The sequence below is a fragment of the Benincasa hispida genome, chromosome 11, assembly GCF_027475165.1.
Source record: "Benincasa hispida cultivar pf3 chromosome 11, pf3_genome.v1.1, whole genome shotgun sequence".
NCBI classification, from domain to species: Eukaryota; Viridiplantae; Streptophyta; class Magnoliopsida; order Cucurbitales; family Cucurbitaceae; genus Benincasa; species Benincasa hispida.
In genome coordinates, this window is record NC_143488.1 from 51,480,161 (window position 1) to 51,503,890 (window position 23,730).

The 23,730-nt window shown below is 36.4% G+C and overlaps 2 protein-coding genes and 1 pseudogene across 4 annotated transcripts in view; 1 reads left to right on the forward strand and 2 right to left on the reverse strand.

The window, feature by feature from the left end:
- Positions 1-20,056, forward strand: part of EMB3103 (Pentatricopeptide repeat (PPR) superfamily protein) — a 36,162-nt gene extending 16,106 nt beyond the window's left edge. For both annotated transcript variants that reach the window (XM_039047845.2, XM_039047846.2), the window contains exons 5-10: positions 6,043-6,147; positions 16,346-16,445; positions 17,767-18,086; positions 18,850-19,026; positions 19,121-19,249; positions 19,509-20,056. In XM_039047845.2, the coding sequence (XP_038903773.1) occupies positions 6,043-6,147; positions 16,346-16,445; positions 17,767-18,086; positions 18,850-19,026; positions 19,121-19,249; positions 19,509-19,724 (1,047 nt within the window). In that variant the 3' untranslated portion in view covers positions 19,725-20,056. The remainder of the gene's footprint in view (positions 1-6,042; positions 6,148-16,345; positions 16,446-17,766; positions 18,087-18,849; positions 19,027-19,120; positions 19,250-19,508) is intronic.
- LOC150032715 (uncharacterized) lies at positions 6,943-9,668 on the reverse strand (annotated as a pseudogene). The gene is made up of 2 exons (XR_016524278.1): positions 7,641-9,668; positions 6,943-7,547 (listed from the first exon to the last, which is right to left on the reverse strand). The product of XR_016524278.1 is annotated as an uncharacterized LOC150032715 (transcript).
- A 260-nt stretch (positions 20,057-20,316) lies between the features above and the next one.
- KCS7 (3-ketoacyl-CoA synthase 7) lies at positions 20,317-22,116 on the reverse strand. Its single transcript, XM_039047847.2, has one exon. The coding sequence runs from the start codon at positions 21,820-21,822 to the stop codon at positions 20,437-20,439; it is 1,386 nt and encodes a 461-aa protein (XP_038903775.1). The 5' UTR covers positions 21,823-22,116; the 3' UTR covers positions 20,317-20,436.
- Between the last annotated feature and the right edge of the window lie 1,614 nt (positions 22,117-23,730).

Genomic DNA, 23,730 nt, shown 5'->3' on the forward strand with positions numbered 1-23,730 from the left:
ATAGCAAACACCCATTTACACCCAATAGCCTTCTTTCCATCCGGACGTGAAACTAGATCTCAAGTACCATTATCATCCAAAGCAATCATCTCTTCAATCATTGCACTACGCCACCCAGGATGAGATAAAGCTTCATTGACAGATTTAGGGATAGAGGTGGAATCAAGCGATGTAAGAAAAGAATAAGTGGGAGAAGACAACTGGTTATACAAAACAAACGAAGAAATAGGATAACTACAAGTGCGTTTACCTTTTCGAAGGGCAATGGGAAGATCATCACTCGGTCTCATATCAGATGTCGAAGAAGTCAGTGGTGGAGGACATGGATCTAAAGGTGGCTGTGGAGGACGCCTGGAGTAGACTCGAATAACTGGGGGATCAGAAGGAAGAGATATAGAGGAAGGTGAAGGAGAGGATGATGGAGAAGAAGTAACCTCGTAAATAAAAAGGTCGTCATCCTCCCTCGGGAGTCCATGATGGACTAAAGGGTATATCTTCAAAGAATGTAACATCCGGAGATGCAAGATACCTGTTCAAAGTAGAACAATAACAATGATAACCCTTTTGAACACGTGAGTAGCCTAAGAAAATGCATTTCAAAGATTTTGGATCTAATTTAGTACGATTTGGACGAATATCCCGAACAAAACAAACACAACCAAAGATCTTAGAAGCAATGGGAAACAAAGATTTTGTAGGAAAAAGAGTATGATAAGGAATCTCTCCATTTAGGATAGAGGAAGACATTTAGAAGCAAGCAGTGGACACAGCATCAACCCAAAAATTCTTTGGAACATGCATTTGTAAGGATAAGGCACAGGTTGTTTTAAGGAGGTGTCTGTTCTTTCTTTCAGCAACCCCATTTTGAGATGGAGTGTCTGCATAAGAAGATTGATGAATAATGCTATGACCACACAGGTAAGATCCAAGTACGTGAGAGAAATATTCACTAACATTGTTAGTTCGCAAGGTTTTAATAGAGACATTAAATTGATTTTGAATCTCAACATGAAAAGCACAAAAATGAGACAATAACTCAGAACGATTTTTCATTAAATATATCCAAGTTACACGAGAATAATCATCAACAAAGGTAACAAAGTAACGAAAACCTATTTGAGACACGATAGAATAAAGACCCCAAATATCGGAATGAACTAACTCAAAAGGAGCACTAGCCGTTTATGAACCCTAGGACTAGAACTAAGACGATGAAACTTTGAAAACTGACACGAATCACAATTCAAAGACGATAAGGAATGAAATTCTGGATGAAGTTTCTTCAGCACAAACAATGATGGATGACCCAAACGACAATGAACATCGAACGGGGATATTACTCCAGGCCAAGCCACAACTTTCAGTATCTGATTGTCAAAGATGTAAAGACCCCCCGACTCATGTCCTCTACCAATAATCTTCTTCGTCATACGATCCTGAAACAAGCAATAACTAGGAAAAAACAAGACAAAGCAATTAAGGTCATGAGTAAGTTGGCTAATAGAAATTAAATTAAAGGACAAATGAGGCAAATGTAAGACAGAGGACAAAGAGAGTGATGGAGTGAGAGAAATGGTGCCGGATCCAAGGATAGTGGAGGTTGATCCATTTGCCAAGGTGACAGACGGAGATGAGACAAGAGACAGTGGCATAGAAAATAGGTTAGAATTACCTGTCATATGGGCGGTGGCCTCAGAGTCTAAAACCCATTTGGTAGATGATGTAAGAAGACATTTCGAATTACCTGTCTCGGCAATGGTGGCAATAGGATTAGATGAAGAAGATGCCTGCAACAATTCCTAGAAAACTTGAAATTTAGCAAAGTCGTTAGTAGAGATGGTAACAAATTTTTCAGCCATATCACTAGTGGAAGCTATTTGAGCATGCTGAGATCGTTGATTCTTATACAACAATTTCCGACAATCACGTTTCATATGACCTGGCTTACGACAATAGTGACATACGATCTCTGAAGAATCTGATTTCTGATTATCATAACTAGGTTTCTGAAAGTTTTTAGCCGTCCCTGAAGTGCCACGAAAGGTATTATTATTCTTACTCATAAGGGCACTGTTCGGTTGAGAAACATGAACTGGACTGAGAACTCTCAATATGAAGAACACGACTGAAGGCTTCCTCTAATGATGGAATTTCAGAGTCAGAAAGAAACTGTGTTTTAGCCATTCTGAACTCAAGAGAAAGTCCATTAAAAAATATCATAACAACCATCTTTTCTCGCCGAGCTTTTTGAACTTTAACATTAGGACTAAACGACAATAGTAAGGCAAGTTCAGCAGCTGTTTTTTAAATCTCATAAAATAACTTGTAACAGATTCTGCTTTCTATTCCGCTCGAAAGAATTGCATTCAGACATCAAACATTCTATGAACATGTTCTTTTCCAGAGCATAGAAATTCTAAGAATTCTAAGAGTTCTTTCATAGAATCACAATGATCTACCAAACCAACAATCTCACTCTCAACAGAATTCTTAATTTGAAGATAAAGTCGAGTGTCATCACGAAGCCAAGCTTTTTTCTTTTCATCTTTCGGTGGTTCCTCCGTCACATGATCATCCATATCTATACTAAGCAAGTAAAATTGAATCGTTCGATGCCAATCATAGTAATTCGATCCATTTAATTTGTGTTTAGTTATCTTCGATGCCAAGGGAATTACATTAGAGACGACCATATGCTTCACTTCATCTATTATGAGCTAATAAGTAATTTGTAGACCTTAGAACAAACCAGAATCGAAATCAAAAGCAAATAAAAGAGCAAAATTACTCCAAGCTGAACACGATAGCAACAAACCCTAGGCACAAACGGGTATTTTATCCAAATAACTCACAACCAAGCAGATTTCGATGAAACCAAACGCATAGAGTGATCAGAAACGACGAGCTGAGAAGAACCCAACTGGCCGAAAGGGGAGATGAAACTCCATGCACTCCGACACGTCGGTGCGTGGCAAAGGAGGACTACTGTTCCAGCGGTATGTGAGCTCCACGCATGGATGTTTTCGGTGACGGGCGATTGCTGATGTGATTGAACGGTGACGACGCTTCTTTTGGGATGGGTGGTGAGACAAACGACCACTGAAAACTTGATAACTCAACTCAAACTCTAACTTTGTGAGAAGCATAAACCCTAACGTAGCCGTTGAACAAATATTCTAACTCTAGATGGCTCTGATACCATGTACTCAGAAGTTTAGAGAGAGTGATAATTCTTATTCACTTAATGAGGCTGAAGATACATATATATAGGTAATTAAAAAACCCTAATCTAGGAGATATGAAATTACAATAAAGGACACCTAATTAAATTTACAATATAAATACATATTAATAAATACATATCATAACAAACCTTATTATGATCATCCCTCATTGGTTGTCTGCGGATTCCATTCTAATTATATTTTGTTAGCTTTATCTAGTTAAATATAATCATATTTATTTTATATATATTTTCTATATATAAAATAAATATAAAATAAATCTATTTCTGTCCACTTGATTTAACCATGATTAGTAAATCGATCTTTCACAAGTTGTTAGTAATCACAATAGGGTCAAAAATACTGTTTTACCCCTGTAATTACATTTTGCTCCTTAAGTCTCACTGATCCTCTAATGAACAATTGGTTTGTAGTTCAACTATCAAACTGAGTCCCTCTCAAGCCTTAGAGAGGGCGGGACCCCTTGTTCAAAACCTGGATTCAACACTTAAGAGAACAACCTATCTACTAACCCTAGAAGCGGGTAGGAGTAAATTCCATTTTGCAGGACTATGTTCCCAGTTATCTACCCGATGTTATCCCTAAAATGGGAGGCTTATTGAATCGGCGATGTTGAGTCACTCTCACCCATGCATACTAAAAGATAATCTCGAATAAACAGGAGTTCATAGTTAGTTCAGGATTAGGATCGAGTTATCTAGGTCATTGATTTGAAATAGTCAGTCTTATCAGTAAACGACATTATAAAGTAAAGGTGACTATTTTGTGGTCCATCTTTCATATAAGATGCCCCCACTTGCATGTCTCTACATGAACGATTTAGGATTGTATCGTTTGTAAACTTCACAACTATTGTAACAATTACAAAGTGAGCCGCATCCATAATGTCTCTAGGATAAGGTACCCAACCTAATCCTTGTACTATAGACCGTTTTGACTATTACTTGAAGTTGATCCACTTTTATGTTTCTACATAAAGTTCAGGTATTCATGCTATAGCCAAGGATTCTTAGTTTATTGGATTTGAAGTTTAAACGGTGCAATTCACATATTCAATAACAACTTTATTGAATAAACCTCAATAACATCTTTATTGTAAATAGAATATGTTTAATATTTATAAACCACGAGTTTCAGGACATGCAACCCAACAACTACTCCATTTCAAATTGTGTAGAGTTGTTCCCCCTCCCTTGATTTCTTATGGAGACCATAAATCTACTAATAATACTATAGAGCTGTAGCTGATTGATCGATACTTAGCCCTCATGGCCATTAAGAATCATTTGACTCTGGCCCAAGAATGGATGAAAAAAGTATGTTCACCAATACGACCATATTCTTTGGCATTGTGATTTTACTAGCCTTGTCTGGGATTCTTTTTTCCAGAGGTTTGACATGATGTGGGCTCGTCACAGAGATGTTAGAGATATGATTAAGGAGTTCCTCCTCAATTCGCTGTTTGGGGAGAGAGGCCGTTTTCTTTGGCATGCTATTGTTTGTGCTATCATTTGTGTGCTTTTGGGTGTAAGGAATAGCAGGGTGTTTATGAGGATTGAGAGGGATGCTAGTGAAATATGGTCCCTTGTTCGTTTTCATGCTTCTTACTGGGCTTCGATTTTGAAGGCTTTTGGTAATTTTCTTCTTAACATGATTTTGTATAGTTGGAGTCCCTTCTTATAGAGGGTGTCTCCTTTTTTTGTGGGCTTGTTTTTTGTACGCCCGTGTATTCTTTCATTTTTTCTCAATGAAAGTTGTCTTTCTTATAAAAAAAAAAAAAAAAAAAAGAACAGACACTCAAAAATTATCCCCAAAGTTCTTTGGCCCTTACAAGATTTTAAAGAAAGTGGGAGCGGTTGCATATCGATTGGAACTTCCCTCAAGGCCTCGATCCATGACTAACCAGGCTTCCTAGAAGCAAATTGGGGATCAAGTGGTGCAAGAATCATGACCTCCTATGTTAACGCATGAGTTTGCATGGTGTATGGTATTAATGGCAGTTTTGGGCCTTCGCTGGAACACAGATTCATGGGAGAGTGTTTGATTCAATGGCATAATCGACCCGTTTGTGATGCTATCTAGGAGCAAGTGGACTTTGAACAATTTCCAGATTTTCACTTTCAGGACAAGGTATCTTTTAACCCTTGGAGGTATTCTAAGGCCTCCAATTATGCACACCTATTCAAAAAGGGGCAAGAAGGGTGTTGCGCAGGAAATTGTTAATTAGTGGGCTGGGCATAGATTGTTGTATGGGTTGTTGTGGGATCAGGTGTGAGGGCATCCAATCGTTTTGGGGGTTTATGTGAGAGACATGCATTTTGTGAGCAGTATTCACATAAGAAAGAGAGAAGAAAAGAAGTAGAACATGCTTTTGGGTCTAGTGCATGTGAATACGTTCATTTACACTACACCGGTCCATGTTACTCTAGAGAATCTGGATATCAGTACCTTTCCTTCAAAAAATTAATTTATTCCTGGTATGTCGCCACTATATTATTTTGAGCCTGTTAACCCCTAATATTCAAGGAAAATTTTCTATAACTTTCCCTATTAACTTACACTTCTGATGGCTTAGGTTTGAAAAGCACGTGTGAGAGAATTTTAACGAATGTGGCTAAAATGTATGACTGTAATTTCTCTGGTTTGTTTAGAAATACTTTTTTTTTTTTGTGGTTATTTTTTTTACTTTAAATGGAAAGGTTGTTTTGTTTCTAGAAAATTTTATACTGTAGGTCTTCAAGTTTTCTATCTACTTGCAGGTGCTTGTTTCTTATAAAAGAAAAATATATCCTTGCAGGTGATTTTAACAACATTGCTGAAGGTTTATGTTAGGGGAGGTTTGTTTGAGAAATCGAGGAAATTGTTATCAGAATTGGAAGCCTTGGGCTATGGTGAAAATGAGGTCTGTGCCAATGATTCGTGTTAGTATTATTTTTTTGTGCATTTGAAGCTAATTTTTGCTACTTACTATTTTCTTTTATGATTACACTAAGAAGATGGTCATATTGTGGGTTTTCATGTTTGTACATTTTCTAAATTTATTATTCTAGTTTGGTATTTCTATTGTGTCGAGTGATTGCTAGGATTTAAGAAGCATGAGTACGAATAAAGAATAACATTAACTTGGTGACTTACCATTTCTAGATCACTAGGATTCTACGGAGCGTTCTCTAGCTGGATTTGTTTCCTCCAGTAGGAGTTGATGAAGCTTAGCTATTGCCCAAAGATTGAGACACATTTTATGAAGAAAGTAGATTGACTGAAAAACTTGGATCAAGAAAAAGAAAAGGAAAGAAAAGAAGTGTAATCAAATTGGAGCAGAAATCAGTGGTAGTGGAGGGATATGAAGCACGGACATGGACACGGGACACGGACACGGACACGACAGGATACGACGATACACCAATTTCTAAAATATTACGATACGGACATGTTGGGGATATGCTATTTTTTTTAATTATATTTTTATAATATATCTAAATTTAACATAAAATACTAAATATCAGAAAAAGACATAAAATGTCAACTGTCAAGTTAATTAACCAAAACCATTATAGTTTATAGATGTACAAATCTACAAAATACGTTGTCCAACGTTCAACATAAACATAACAAAACTCTCAATAGAAAACTAAAGGAAATGGAAAGTAGTTTTCCATACAAAAAGTAAAAACTAAAGGCTAATGAAACTATCCTCTCAAATCTCAATAACACCTTCATCCTTATCACCACCATCCTCGTTAGTAATTTCAGCCTCCAACTCTGGATCATCCAAAGATAAATTAGCTACTCCAAGCATGCGGACATCTTCAAAAGAATCAAAAGCATCTCCAGCAATATCCCATGACTTGGTCTCTTCTCTTGAATATTCTAGAGTTCTTTTGGACAAAAGACGAAGGTTGCTGTGGATAAATACCAAATCTTCTGCACGTTGAGGCATCATTTTGTTCCTCTTGATCGAGTTAATAAAAGAATATGTGCTCCAATTTTTTTTTCACAATATGAAGAGGATGATGGTTGCTCAAAAACTTTAAAAGCAATCTTTTGAAGCATTGGGTATAGACACCATGAGTTGCCCACCAACTTGTAGAATTTGTAGTGTACCTCTCAGATATGAAATCATAATCAGAAAAATCGCCAGTTTTTGTAGAAAATTTAGCAAATTCTACGTTTACTTTTGCACGATCCTCAGAGCTACTAAAATATCTCTTTAGGCACTTCATTCTTTCTCTAGTTAGTTCCACATCTTGATGTGGAGCCACTCGATTAGGGTCTTCTGTAAGCCATTCTTCACTATAGTATCTATATATAAGTTAAAAATAATGTCAAACTAAAAAAAATATGAAATATAAGCTTAGACTAAGGATAAAAATTAAAAAGATATTAATTTAATACCTTAGATTCAATGAATGTGCTAAACAATGAAGTGGAGTACTATTCTTGTTCCAACGATCAATGAGAATGTTATACACCACACCATAGAAAGAAGAGAGTTCACTTGGTTGCAGTCCTTCGTGTTTATATATCACTGTCTTCACATTTTCAATCATTGTATCCCACGTCATACACCAAATGTAAACAAGGAGTGTGTATCACAAGCTCTAATCATGTTGTATATAGGTGAAGTGAATGACAAAATATAATTAATTTGTCCCACCATATGTTGTCGAGCACCAACTCCTTTACATGCCTCGCCTCCACCATGTCATCTTCTCTATAACTTGCCCATTCATCACTTATGACCATAGCTTGTAAGCCGCCTTTAATAAGTTTAAACCTCTTAAGCATAATGATAACAGATGCAAAGCGTGTCTCAACTATTGAAAGCAATTTAAGAGGCACAAATTCATTAAACATAGCTAGCCTCATGGAATGATTCATGATAAAATTTTTCACTACCATGACATCCCTAGCAATATTAGAAATCCAACTGCACTCTCCATAAACAAGCTGATTATTTTTAACATTCTTGGTATCACATATGTTTTTCAAGGCAAGATTTAGCGTATGAACTATGCATGGTGTCCATATAATTGTCGAAAATTGTGCTTCGATAATTTGTCCTGCACCTTTGCAATCGGGAGCATTATCTGTTATCACTTGAACAACATTCTCATGACCAACTTCATTAATCACTTCATTCGTTAAATTTGCAATGAAGTACTTATCCTTGATTTCACCTGAGCAATCTACTGACCTTAGAGACATTGGTTTGCCATAAAAAGGGGCCATGAAGTTAATCAACGACCTCCTTATTGAGTCACTCCATTCGTCACTCACAATACTCACTCTTTTTTTCCGCCACAGGTACCAATAATCTTTCAATATTAGCCTTTACTCCATCACTCCTTTTTTCAACCATTCACCTTTAACAGGTACCAATACTCTTTCAATATTAGCTTTTTCTCTTTGGAGTAGACTGGTCCTCAACATAATATATCCGGGAGGTACATATCTGGCAACGAATTGTTTGTAGTGTAAGTAAAGGCCCCTATAGAATGTGGATTCCTTGCTAAATGAAACGGCAAGCCCACAGAATAAAACATCTGAGCAATAAGTGCACCCAATTGGTCCCGTGATGTCTCGTTGAATGATGTTTCTAGTGCATTGCCCTTTCTTTTCTTGTTATCTAAGTCAAAGTTGGTAGAATTACTCACATTCACTCTGCCAATTGATATGATTGAAGGTGAACTTGATCTAGGTGGCAAAGGAACATTTTTTGGAGCCTTTCTTTCCATTTGGATTTTTGTCTCATCTTCTAATTTTTGCATATCCGCTATATCTTTGGGAGTGATCTTTAGACATGACCCAATTCCTTGACCATTAATCTTCAACAAATGAGCTCTAACTCTTGTATATGAGGTCTTCTTTGTAACATGACAAAAGTTGCATTGCCATGAAAAATTTCCATCTCCGTCACTCAACTTTTGAATCTTTGTCACGTATTGCCATAATGGTTTTGAATCATCTTCAACGGAGTTGGATTCCATGGAACTATTTGATGATTGGCAATGACTTTGACTATTGTTCGTAGATGACATCCTAACATTTAGGGAAAGAAAAAAATATACAAAAGAGTTTAACTTTGAAGGAAGGAAATGGCTAACATAATAGATTATTAGATTTAAAGAATAAAATAAAACAAATGTATGAACTTTGAGGATTAGGCAGTGGGTAAAAAAAAAAAAAAAAAACAATTGATGGCTTCAAACGGAAGTGGGTAAAAATATAAAATAAAATATTTGAATACTCCAAATGGCAGTGGGTAAAGAAAAAAATAAAACATTTGATGATTTGAAGTTGGATGGTGGCATGGACAGTGGGTGAAAGAGTTTCATCCTAACATTTAAAAATAATAATACATACTTGAAACTTGAAAGTTGATTTGATTACTGATAAGAAGCAATATAGATTATAAAATAAAAAGAAAGGGCAGTGCACTAGAATTAGAAATGTAAAATAATAATACATCATACTTGAAAGAAGAAGTGAAGAACTGATGAATCACAAGCAGCATCCACGTTGAGCAAGCAGCGGCGACCGGCGAGCATGGAACGGCGTCAATCAGGTGGCGTTGCAGCACCTTCTGCTTCGGTGAGAAAAGCCAAGACGTTGAATCAAATGGGTTGTGACGTTTAGACTGCTGGTTTCCGTGAGATGCACAACAAGGAGGGAGGTGGAGAGGAGAACGTGGTGTTGAAAGGTTATATTCTATTTAATTGATTTTCTCGTGTTCTTTAAAAAAGAAAAGTAACGGGCTTTTAATTTGGGCCCAATTTCAAACCATTTCCTCTTCAACTTTTCTGTTCAGCGTGTCTGTGAAGATTCTCCACCGTGTTCCAATGTGTCCAAAATTAAAAAAGACACGCAAATTGGCGTGTCAGACGTGTCCCCAGCGTGTCCGGACGGATCCGTGTCCGACAGGTGTCCGACACTGATACTGCCTCTAATATGAAATGTCCGTGCTTCATAGGATAAATCTAATTTCAAAGTGAAAGCTTGTCCAAATTAGCTGGATACTTCAGATGGCTTGGAGGCAAAAATGAGAGCTGAAAATCGAAGTCCATTCGGTTGAAATTATATTTTAGCCCTAAGGGCGTTTTTGTCTTTTATCAGTCTAAGGTTTCTCATTGTTTGGTTAGTTATACCTGTTCCTGTATTGTGTACTGTGTATCTGAATTAAAAATAAAAAACTCTTATCGTGGTTTTTTTCTCCTTGGTCTAGGGTTTTCCACGTAACTCTGGTGTTTTCTTTTCTTCCCTAACTTTTTCAAGATGGTATCAGAGCATGGTGATGAGAACGTCGTTGGAATAGAAGAGATTTAGTCATCGACTCTAGTAGGGGATGGAACTCCAAGAGAAAATTCTAACAGTACTGAAATTAAGGCTATCGTCGACCAATATCTATGGTCATTACTTGGACCGATTCAGATCCAACCAGCCCTAATCGATCCAGCCGTCACTGCCGTCGGAGGACCTCCGTCGCTCCGTCGACGACTTCAACCACACTGCCGCCGCTGCCGTCGAGACTCGACCATCCGCCGCTAGTCCAGCCTAGATACAAGCGCCTGCCTTCGACGTCTTCCTTGTTCCAGCCGCCGAGTTTTACCGATCGCAACCTAGATCGCAACCCAGATTCCATTCCAGATCCCGCTGGTGGAACATTTCCAGATCAGTCGTCTTCCCATCCTCCGATTTTTTCCCTACCGGCGTTACCCAGTTCCTCCTACCCTCCGAACACACCCGATCTATTGATCAATTAGAACCCATCGTATCTTCCGAACCCTTCGAACATGCCCGATATGTCGGTCTACCAGAATCCACAAAATCACTTGAACCACCCGGTCCAGCCGAACCCAATCCAACTGAACCCGGTCCAGCCGAACCCAGTCCAACTGAACCCGGTCCAGCCGAACCCAGTCCAACTGAACCCGGTCCAGCCGAACCCAGTCCAACCGAACCCGGTCCAACCGAACCTAGTTCAACTGAACCCCTTACAGCAAATACTTGTCTCCTACTATTTTCCCTCTGGTCAGCTGGCTCCTCCAATTGGTTGTCCCACACCGACAAAAACAATATCTTCAGGGATCTATGGGCAGAAACAACCTACAACGATTCATAGTGGGACTATTAGTGTTCAACAGCAACTGGCAAATCTTCAGCAACAAATTTCTGTACTTGGGGCAGTCGTTAGATCTTCGGCCAATCCATCAACAGATTTTCTACCAGATACATACCCGGGGGTTTCGTTAGGTTCAGAAACTCCGGTAACTGCTTACCTTACTTTACCTTTCACAAACATTAGGTCTGTAGGCAATTTTGCAGGAATTTCTATTGGCGAAAAACTTAATGGACAGAATTACTTTTCTTGGTCACAATCTGTGAGGATGGTTCTTGAGGGGCGGCACAAATTCGGGTACCTAACAGGGGAAATACCTAGACCCTGGGGATCCTCAAGAACGGATATGGAAGGGGGAAGATTCCCTCTTTCGCTCAATTTTAATAAACAGTATGGAGCCTCAGATCGGGAAGCCTCTTCTTTACTCAGCTTCTGCTCGGGATATCTGGGAAGCTATCCAGAAACTTTATTCGAAGAGGTAGAATGCTTCACGTCTTTATACCTTGAGAAAACAGGTGCATGAGTGCAAGCAGGGGACATTCGACGTAATATCCTATTCCAATAAATTATCACTGTTGTGGCAAGAGATGGATCTATATCGGGAAATAGTTTGGAATTGTCCAGTTGACGAGGTTCAGTATTCGAAGATTGAGGAGGCTGACCGTGTTTATGATTTTCTGGCTGGCTTAAACTCGAAGTTTGATGGTGTTTGGAGTCGAATTTTGGGACAAAGACCAATGCCGTCCCTGATGGAAGTTTGCTCAGAGTCAGATTGGAAGAAGATCAAACCAGTGCTATGAATGGTACAACGCCTAATACCCTGGACTCTGCTGCATTTGGAGTTAAGTCGTCGGGTTCAGAGAATGGCAAACAGAATGGCAAGACCCCTGCAATTTGTGAATATTGCAAGAAACCATGGCATACGAAAGATCAGTGCTGGAAATTACATGGCCGACCTCCAAATGGCAAGCAACGTCCCCTTGAGCAACAAACCCTGGTGGTTGCTCCATATACACTTCTTGAAAATCACCATGAAAAAATGCATTTTTAATATCAAGCTGATGTAAAGGCTAGTGATTGATTGAAGCTAATCAAATAAACAACCTCACAGATGCCATTTTTGCTATAGGAGAAAAAAACATCAGCATAGTCAACACCATAAGTTTGTGCGTAGCCTTTCGCTACAAGGTGCGCTTTTCATCGAGCAACAGAACCATTGGGATTGACTTTAACCATAAACACCCATTTGCAACCGATAGCCTTCTTTCTTGCAGGGAGAGAAACTAAATCCCAAGTACAATTATCATCTAAGGCAGTCATGTTCTCTACCATTGCAGCACACCAACCAGGATGAGACAAAGTTTCATGAACAGTTTTAGGGATGGATACAGACTCTAAGGATGCAATGAATGAACATGTGGAAGACGACAAATGGTTATATGAAAGAAAAGAGGAAATAGGATGAGCACATGTACGTTTACCTTCATGAAAAGCATGAGGAAGATCATCACTCGTTTTTGGATCCAATGACGAAGAAGACTCTAGTATAGGGCATGGAACCGAAGGAGACGAAGAAGTCTCTGGTACAGGGCATGGAACCGAAGGATGTTGTCATCGAGTATAGACCTTAACGATGGGTGGAAGAGTAAGGTAGCCACAGGTAGAGATGAATCAGGAAGAGGATCGGAAGGAGAAATAACTGTGTAGACAAGGAAATCCTCCTTTAATTCCTTATGCTCCCTTTGACTCTTATTCGAAGTGAAAGGCGACGATAAAAAAAATGAGGAATTTAAAAAAATGTGACATCAGGAGAGACGAAATATTTATTTAGACTAGGACTATAACACCGATACCCCTATTAAACACAGGAATAACCAAGGAAAATACATTTTAAAGTTTTGGATGCAACTTGGTATGTTGATGTCGACCATCCCGAACAAAGTAGGTACAACCAAATATTTTGGGTAGAATGGGAAACAAATGTTGCTTGGGGTATAAAGTACGAAAAAGTGTCTAACCCTTAAGAATGGAAGAGGGCATGCGATTTATTAAGAAACAAGCTGTGGAAACAACATTGGCCCAAAAAGACTTCGGAACATGCATATGAAACATCGAGGCTCTGGCTGTCTTAAGGAGATGACGATTCTTTCGTTCTGCAACCCCATTTTGAGATGGGGTATTGACACAAGAAGATCGATGAAGAATGTCATCAGCATCTAAATAAGACTTGAGTGTATGAGAGAAATATTCCTTAGCATTATTGCTCCGTAGGATTTTAAGAGCACTACTAAACTGAGTTTGAATTTTAGCATGGAAGTTACGAAAATGAGAAAGTAGCTTAGAACGATTTTTCATTAAATATAACCACGTAACACAAGAATAGTCATCGACAAATATAACAAAATACCTAAACCCTCTAGACTCAATAGGACATGAACCCCAAACAAAAGAATGGACTAATTCAACAGGAGCACTAGCTTGTTTATTGACTCGAGGATACAAACTCAAACGATGAAATTTAGTAAACTGATATGACTCACAATCTCATTTAGACAAATGTTGAAGTTGTGGACGAAGACTCTTCAACACAGAGATAGATGGATGACCCAAAGGATAATGCTCTTCAAAGGAAGATGACACATTAGAGCATGTGATGGCTGTAGGTGTTTGTGGTTCAAAGATGTAAAGACCTCCAAATTCACGCCTTTTACCAATAGTTTGCTTCATCGTAAGATCTTGAAATAAGCAATAGCTAGGAAAAAAGGAGACACAACAATGAAGATCACAAGTGAGTTTACTGACCGAAATCAAATTAAACGAGAAATGTGGTGAATTTAAAATTGATGACAAAGAAATTGATTCAGTAAGATGGACGGTTCCTGATCCTAAAGCAGGAGTGGAGGTTCCATCAGCTATAGTGACAGTAGGTGAAGAGGTAGATGTACAAAGGTTAGAGAATAAACTGGGGTTACCTGTCATATGGTCTGTAGTGCTAGAGTCAATGACCCATTTTGACGTAGAGGATAGAAGGCATTTAGAGATGTTACCTATCTCTGTGATGGCCGTAATGGGAGTAGAAGATGATGCCCTCAATGACTCTTGATATTGTTGAAATTTAGCAAACTCCTTTGTAGAAATCGTAATTGACTTGTCAAGATTATCAGGAGTAGTAGCAGATGGCACCCTCTGACCCTTATTCATCAATCTTCTGCATTCATGTTTCGTATGGCCAGGTTTATGACAATAATACCAAACAACACCTCCTGGATTTGATCTTTGGTTATTGGGATGACCTTTGGAGCTATTTGATTCAACCCCCTTATTACCTCTATAATCATTTGTGCGCCCAATCAATGCACTACTAGAATCAGATGACATAACTGCTTGTGTCTTCTCTATACGAAGTATTCGAGTATAAGCTTCTTCCAACGATGAGATATTTGAGCTTGACAACACTTGATCTTTGGCCATCTCAGATTTGTAGAAGCATTCTTGAATCGTCCCGCCACCAAATTTTTTTTTTATTAGCATCAATCGGTGGCTCTTCCATGATGTAATCATCCATTTCCATGCTCCTAATAAAGTGACGAACATTTGATCTCCATGAATAGTAATTGGATCCATTCAACTTGTGTTCGTTACTTTTGACACCATAGGAACCATCTTAGACATGACTACTAGTTTCTTATCAGCCATTGCCTCGAAAAATAAACACCGAAAAGAGAATCAAACCTTAATTTACTGAAGAGATGTTTTTACAAACAGTGAGTATATAGCCCAAACAAACACACCACCAAGAAAAGTCCACAAAATTGAGGAAACTTATAAAAGACGAACCGAAACAAGTGGTGCACGTGCCTACACGTGCTGGTGTGTGGATCGACGATAGAAGGGAAAAGTGGCACGTGAGCCTCACGCGTTGGTCAGATGGATTTCGGACTTTGGGGTTCTGTAGATCGGTAGCTAGGCTCCTCGACAGACTGAACGGTGTCGAAAAACTACATTTTTTTACCCGGTGGTGGCGGCAGCTGATGGCTGCGACGATGGCGGCTAACGGCGGCGAACGAACCAAAGACGGTGGCTGTGAGCAAAAGTGTAAACTCACCCCTCCACAAAATCCTAGATGTAACACAAACGGGTTCTAAATTCTCAAACACTAAGGTTCACAGAACCCTAATTTTGTTTAGAGGGCTCTGATACCATGTAAAACTCTTAGGTTTGAGAGAGAATCAGAATACTTTATTCATTCACCAAAGATATGAATATATACAGGTGTACAAAGCATAGAAAAGGAAAATAAAACAAGATATTTACAATAATAGAAAACCCTAACAATAGAACTATAACACCTCTATTAGAAAAACCTCACTCTCGTGCAAGTTATTCTAATAGTCATGCATCTAAGTCTAAATTTAAACTTTACCATCTTGAGCTTAAACTCGGGTCACACAGGTTTAATTTATGGCCAAAGAAATAAATAAATAATCATACGACACATGAATAATAAGTTGCAGTATCAAAATAGTCCCCAAATATAATCAAAGTTACAAATCCCGACAAAATCATTCAAATTCTAGAACATTGAGTTCATCCACTCAATACAGAATAACAACCAGAAAAATACAAAATACAAAAGTAAAGAAAGGTAAAGAGAAACTCTTTGACCCGTGCCACATTCGTTCTCGTTGTGAATATTGTGATACCGTGCCTTGAGTTTCTTCCTTGGCTCTCAAGAGTTCTCTTGAACTCTAAAATTGAGTAGAAACCGAAATTACATATGTTCCCTCTTAAAAGGATCCCCAAAATTTGATGAAAAAAAGGAATTTATAGAAACCCTAGTTAGAGCGTGGAGACGCTGCCCTCAAAATGGCCAAAATGCCCTCAATGTTGCATGGTGCGCATTTTTTCTACAATTCTCGTGAAAACATGTAGCAACTAGATGCTGTAGTTCTGATACTATTAAAGGTGATTTCTTTTGTAGATGCCATATTGTTTGTTGATGGATGGCCTTGCCAAGGCAGGTTCTATTAGAGAAGCAAAGGCAATTTTTGACGAAATGAAAGAAAAAAACGTTAGATCTGGTACGTTTTCTCCTTTTAGATTTGAATTGATAAATCGGAATTAAAATGTACTAGCTAGCTAGAAGAGCTGAAAAGGAAAAAAATGAATAATATCCAACTAAAAGCCCCCAAGCTAATAATTGTATCTATCTAAATTCTAAAATTTCGTAATTAAATCAAGTTAAACTCTTTTTTAGTGATTGATTTAGAGCTATTTTCACTTAATTCCATTTAAAATTAACTCAAAATCACCTAAATATTTCTTCTCCGAGAAACCAACCAAAGTAGTTTGAAAAATTATCACACAATTCTTTTAAAATAAGTAGAGAAAAATAGAGGAAGACGGGTAGATAAAAATCGTTCAGCTATTCCAACTAGTTTTATCTTTTGGCAACTATTTATTTTTAATCATAAATTTTGAGGTTGTATCAATTACAATCCCAAACTAGTCATTGCATTAATTTAAAACCTAAACTTTAATAATCGAATCAATTTAGACCCTTTTGAGTGATTTGTAACTATTTTCATTTGGTTCCATTTAAAATTAACTCAAAATCACCCCAATAAAATTATTCTTCTCTAAAAATCCCTCCAAAGCAGGAAAATTATCATAAAGTTGTTTTTTGGGGGGTGAAGTAAAGAAGAAGATGGACAGATGAAAAACTGCTAGAATTTAATGAAAAACGGCCATTATCTATTTGATTATCTTATTTTTCTCTAATTTACATTAGTCATTACATTTAGAGAAATTTTATACATGGGTGAAAGTCATGAATGATTTAGATTTTAAAATGACATTCTAATGAAGAGTCTAAATTGATTCATTTGTGAAAGTAGGGAGTTTAAATTGATATAGTTATTGGTTTGAGGTTTTAATTGATACAACCTCAAAGCTAAGGGCATAAATTGATATTTTTCCAAATTTATTCATTATATATATATATATTTATTTATTTATTGTTATTAGGTTGTAGTTTGTTTGCTGAATCGTTGGTTGGGTAGAGTTTCTTAATTTGTTCAGCTTATATTTACTAGTAATAATAGTTGATGTATAATTTCAATTATTGAATAATAGATAATTTCTTTGTTAATACACCACTCAGTGACAAACTTCAGTTGCTATGCCCTAATCAATCATCTTTGCATATTAGAGTTCATATTGTCAACCATTGTGTTGAGTCTTTTCTAACACCATCTAAAGTAGTCAAACTTCACTTCTGGCTGATTCTTCACATATTTATGTCAAAAATTTCTCTTTGTAGAGGTCAAGCCCGTCCAAAATTAATTTGCGTATTCTTTTCTTATCTACCGCAAGAGCTATAATGTTTTTTTCTTCTCACAGATGGATATGCTCACAGCATCATGATATCAGCCTTTTGCCGAGGTGGGCTTCTAGAAGAGGCAAAACTGTTGGCTAAAGATTTTGAAGCCACATATGACAGATATGACATTGTAATATTGAATACAATGCTCTGTGCCTACTGCAGAGCAGGGGAAATGGAGAGTGTCATGCAAATGCTTCGGAAAATGGATGACTTAGCGATCAGTCCAGATTATAATACCTTTCATATCTTAATCAAATATTTCTTTAAGGAGAAACTATATCTACTTTGTTATAGGACCTTGGAGGACATGCACCGTAAAGGCCACCAACCAGAGGAGGTAAAATTTTGTTATATCGTATCAAATAATATTTTTGAAGGAATTTGTCATTAACTACTATTTTAGTACTGATGTAAAACAGTGTCGGGAGAGAGAGAATACGAAAGAATAAAAAGAGAGAATACGAAAGAATAAAAAGAATGAGAACTGAATGCATTTTAATGTCAACTATTATTCTCTGTGCCCTATTGTTTCACTTGGAAATTGATACGCTGAACTATTCTTTGTTAAGAATTGAGGTGAATGCAATTCTTAAAGATGCCAATGTTGATGTCTTAAACTTTAAAGAACTCTATAATATCATGACAGTACTTCAACTAATCTTTTATTTGAGTTGGATTTGTAACTGCAGGCTGAGTAAATGGCCATTACTTTTTCTTGGGTTGATAATTTCATCTGATGCAACTGGAAAATTATCTAGCACTTCAACAGTTCACAGTTTAACCCAAAGGATTTGAATACAAAAAGTATGATTGATTGTTCTTTGGTTCATTCTATCTTAAAGCAATAAATAATTTGGTCCCCTGAAGAAACATGTCATGTGTTGTATTTTTCCAACTGATGTAGCACACAAACAGAACTTTGTCCATACAGAGATTAGGAATTTTCAATATAAAGTTCGGAGTAAGTGACTTGTTTATTTTATTTTGAAGTGTGGGAGATTGTAAGTTTTGTTTCTACATTTCATATTCACATTGGAAACAATGCAGTAGATTTTCTTGGTCAGAATTGGTTTATCCACTCCAAATGTGACATTGTGCAGGAGCTCTGTTCGTCTTTAATATTGTCTCTTGGGAAGATACGAGCTTATTCAGAAGCATTTTCAGTTTACAATATATTGAAATATAGTAAAAGAACAATGTGCAAGGCACTCCACGAGAAGATTTTGCACATTCTAATTGCAGGTCGACTTCTCAAAGATGCTTATGTTGTTGTCAAGGTATTTAATAATTATTTATTTATCCATATTTAATTTTCAACTCTATACTTTGTGTATCTTCTATTTCCATATGCTGAATTTTTTTTCCTTGTAGGACAATGCAGGGCTAATTTCTAAACCTGCCATAAGGAAGTTTGCTTTTGGATTTATGAAGTTCGGTAATGTCAACTTGATAAATGACGTAATGAAGGCAATCCATGGTTCTGGGTATAAGATTGATCAGGTAAAATGATCAGTGGACATAGATTAATGAGGTTTTGGTAATGTCAACTGATTGTAGTTTTAGCTTGTCTTTAGCTTCACGTGATTATACGAAGTCTGTTACTATAATATTGGGAGGTAGTTAAGTTACAAATTTTTGTTTTAGGTGGTTGAATGCCATGATATTTTGACTTGAGGCAGATAAAATATTTCTATGTGGCTTCAATCTGTATACCTTTTTACTTTTAGGTACCATAACTAAGTTACTTCTTCTTCCTCAGGATTTGTTTATGATGGCTACATCACGCTACATTGAGCTACCTGAAAAGAAGGATTTATTTATTCAATTGCTACGATGGATGCCTGGTCAGGGTTATGTTGTTGACTCGTCAACAAGAAACCTTATCTTAAAGAACTCACATTTATTTGGTCGCCAGCTTATTGCAGAGATTCTGTCAAAGCAGACTCAGGTGTCAAAATCTACAAAATCTCATTAGAACACTTTTCTTTTAAAATAATAAGAAACGATTGTATTGGTAAGTAAATAAAGAGTAATGGAGAGTGCAGAATAGGAATCTTAACAAATTTTAGGTGAAGGAGATAATAGGTGTTCTCCATTGAGTGCAGATCTCATTTGACAGTAGATTATTGGGTCGAATAATGTGGAGATCAATGATAGGGTTCTTTGTTAGTATGACTGGTCAACCCTTACATTGATTCCAATATGTAGTGTATTTGTTTTGATATTGGAGACTGGAGCTTTTTGATAGAGATCGATTCATTAGTGAAATGCAGAGTTAAGGATGATCTCATTTGCACCCTCAATAAATATTCCAAATATTGAAGCCAATGGAAAACTGTTAATCCCCGGAGAAGGATTTGACTGAACAACACACTATGCAGAAACAGTAGTGTGTGTTTACATGGGAAAAAAATTATGTTAATCTGAATCAAACGAGATTGCATTCTTTATTGGACTTGTTACATGTACGGCCTTGCAGACAAATACTATGTAGTTTTTTTTTTCCTTCCTGGAAGTTTCAGTTTATCTCTAAAAAAAATATGTATATATATATTTTAGTTCTAGTTTAGTCACACAATGGATGATCCCCTTTCAGACCAGAAGTAAGAAGGTACTTATCTGCCATTTGAATATAGACTATGCTTGTGTAGAAAAAATTTATAGTTGGGTTACTTTAGGACAATATCTCAAGAAGAAACATCAGGGCTGCCAGTGTCAACAGGATATAGATGGATTCTATCTGACCATGCACTTCTTGCGTTTGGATCAATCTCAGAAATGCATTTCCAGACCGCACTGTTACACTTGAACCCACTTCCAAATGCAATTTGCCAAACCCTATCTCCCCTTTTTACCTTTCCCTTTGCCTCAAGATAGTCGAGTTCATACCATACAGAAGAAGATGAAGTATTGCCAAACCTGTATAATGTCATTCTTGAAGCTTCTCCATCCTCCTTTTGCAGCTTGAGACTCTTCTCTACAGCATCAATAACAGCTTTACCGCCGGCGTGTATGCAGAAATGCTCAAAAGCCTTCTTGAAATTTGGCACATAAAGCTCTTTTCCCTTTGCTGATGGCCAAATTTTTTTGGTGATCCAAGACCATCCATAACGGAGCTGCTCTGAGTATGGCAACACGAGTGGGCCTAAAGCTGATATGTTTGTTGTAAGTGCTTTTGCTGCTACCTGAAGAAGATCTCGAGATAGTGAAACTCCAACATTCCCATCTTCATCAGGTTTCTGAAAAACAGATTGATAAGCCTGGTGATTGGATCCCATATGCGTTCGAACAAGGTGTTGAAGCTTATATTTTGCTCTCTGCTTGTCTTTCTTCTTGTTGGATAACAATATCGCTGCTCCACCCATTCGGAATAGAGTGTTCGAAATAAGCATCGACTTTCTTTTTCCTCTATATCCATTTGGTGTCACAGCTTCCATGCTGAGAACTAAAGCTGTCGAGTTTTTATATACTCTCAGGAGATCTTTGGCCAAGCTTATAGACACCATTCCAGCACTACAGCCCATTCCACTCAAGTTGAAGCTCTTTATATTGTTTCTAAATCCAAATTTGTTTGTTATCATAGAAGTAATGGAAGGGGTGGGGCAGAAGAGGCTGCAATTAGACACCAGAAAGTCAATGCTCTGGGGATCAACTTTGTGTTTAGAAAGAAGGTCGTTGACAACCGTGAAAAGAACTGTTTCGATCTCTTCTCTTGTACTATCAAAGGAAGTATCTGGCGGGATTCTATGCAGAGAAGGTGGCATACAAGCGTCAGGTCCGATACCTGACCTCTCAAAGACTCTTTCTTGGAAATTCAAACCTTCTTTATCGAAATGGTTGCAAAGTTCTAAGTGTTTGATAAACTTGGCAACCGACGTTTTCAGATTATCAGGAGGCAAATAACAGACAAAGTCAATAAGGTAAACATAACTAGATCTGAAATAGACTAAGCTAAGCAGAATAGTCAAAATAGTTGCAGCCAATAGTAAATGAGTGAGGGAGATACAGTTTACAGCTTCTGGATGGATGATTATCTTTGTAAAAGATAAGCTTTTGCCCGTAAATCTCTCCATTGCCACATGCTAGAGTTCAGTTTGATACCTCTCAAGTCTCTATATAATCAGAAGATGTGAGTGAGAGATTACCAAAGAGATAAGTATAGAACTTTCCTTGTCATGCCAAACAACTTTATAATGGCTGCATACTGAAAATTTTGTGTATATCTTTATTGTAATTCCTCTTTTGAGTAAAATTTGCAGAATAGCTAATGAGCTTGAAGTTGTCCCTTTGTATTTGGATCACATGAATTCTATGAAGATCATAATACTAGTTTCACACAATTGGTTTAATAAAATTACTTTCTTTTTGGCTAAGTGGGAAAGTGGAAAGAGTTTGTTTTTGTCACAAAGTTAGCATTCATGAACAGAAAAGGTTGTAGTTCCCTACATGGATTCTGTTATTACTATTTTGATTTTGGGTGGAACTTATTGCCATCTTTATTGATTGAGGATTGAAGCATTGATGTTACTAGCGATTGACATGTTTGGGAGTAATTTTGAAATGGTTAATATCATTTTTGGTATTTTTTAAAATATAGTTTTAATCATGCAAAAGTAATATGTATTTTGATGATATAAAAATTGCAATTAAAAGTGTGAATTAAATATTAAAAATATTAAATTAATTTTTTGTAATTAAAGCCATGTTCAAAGTGATTTTGAATATTATTCAACTGTTTTCAAAATACACTAAATTTGCTTGGAATAAGATAATTGATTCAATTCTTTTTTGCATTTTGTTGTAAGTCTACGTTTCAACGAGTTTCAAATTTGTATATCGATTCTAAATTTTTTTCCAATTACTAATGGTTTAAGTGGAGGTCATGTTTTAGGGACATTGCAAATATAACAATCAAACCTAAATTATTAGCAGATATATCATAATACAAAAGAATTTGCAGATATAACAAGATTTAGATTCAACTTTTAGAGTTTACCAGTGATTGACTGTATCGCTAGCAAATGTCTATAATTGATAAACCATATCTTTGGTAGGACTTTATCACTAATAAATTTTGCTATATTTTCAAGTTTCTAAAAATGTTGCTATACATTTAATTATTATTCTTAAAAATGTTTCTCAATTTGAGCATATAGTTTTTTTTTCACTTACATCCTTGGTATATAAGTATATTCACATTTCCACCCCTAAACCAAAAATTAATATATATACTTTAGAATTGCGGTATGTTAGGTTGGAAATCTAAATTTTGTTTTATGTTTTTAAATTATCTGAATTTAGGAAATATGTGTCATAGACAATTTGGATTCTGCTTATACAAATTATTTTTTGATTTTGTGATCTAAACAATGCAATTTTTTAAAAACAATATTTGTATATTTTTAGTGTTACATTACATATACTTATATTGAAGAAGGTAAAAATGGTTAGAAATATGGCTATGATGTTATAAATTCAATTCATTTTTTTGTTAAATTATGTATTATAAATTATATAATATTATAAAATAATAATTTTACAAAAAAAACTTAATATATTCATAAATTATTAATAATAGTTTATAGTCAACTTAATATTTAGTAGGTCACGGCAATTAGTTTTATGATTTACAATTATAATATCAAACACATTTGCTATAGCAAACATAATTGGTCTGTGGTTCAAATATCTCCAACACACTTTCTACGGTACTAGAAAAACACATTTAAAATAATTATTTAAATTAAAATTCGATTCTTAAATCTACTACTAAACACATATTCGAAACATATACTTTTGTTTTTTTCTTAATAATAAAATCATCCCCAGAAACTAATTAATTTTCTATTTCTCAACATACACAATTTGAAGTTCTATTAATTCATTGTTGTTCTTTCAACATTTAGTCAATTCTTCACTCGTCCCCAAGAAACTTAGATTGTACCCAACTTTACTCATTAATTAGTGATGATCTTCCTACC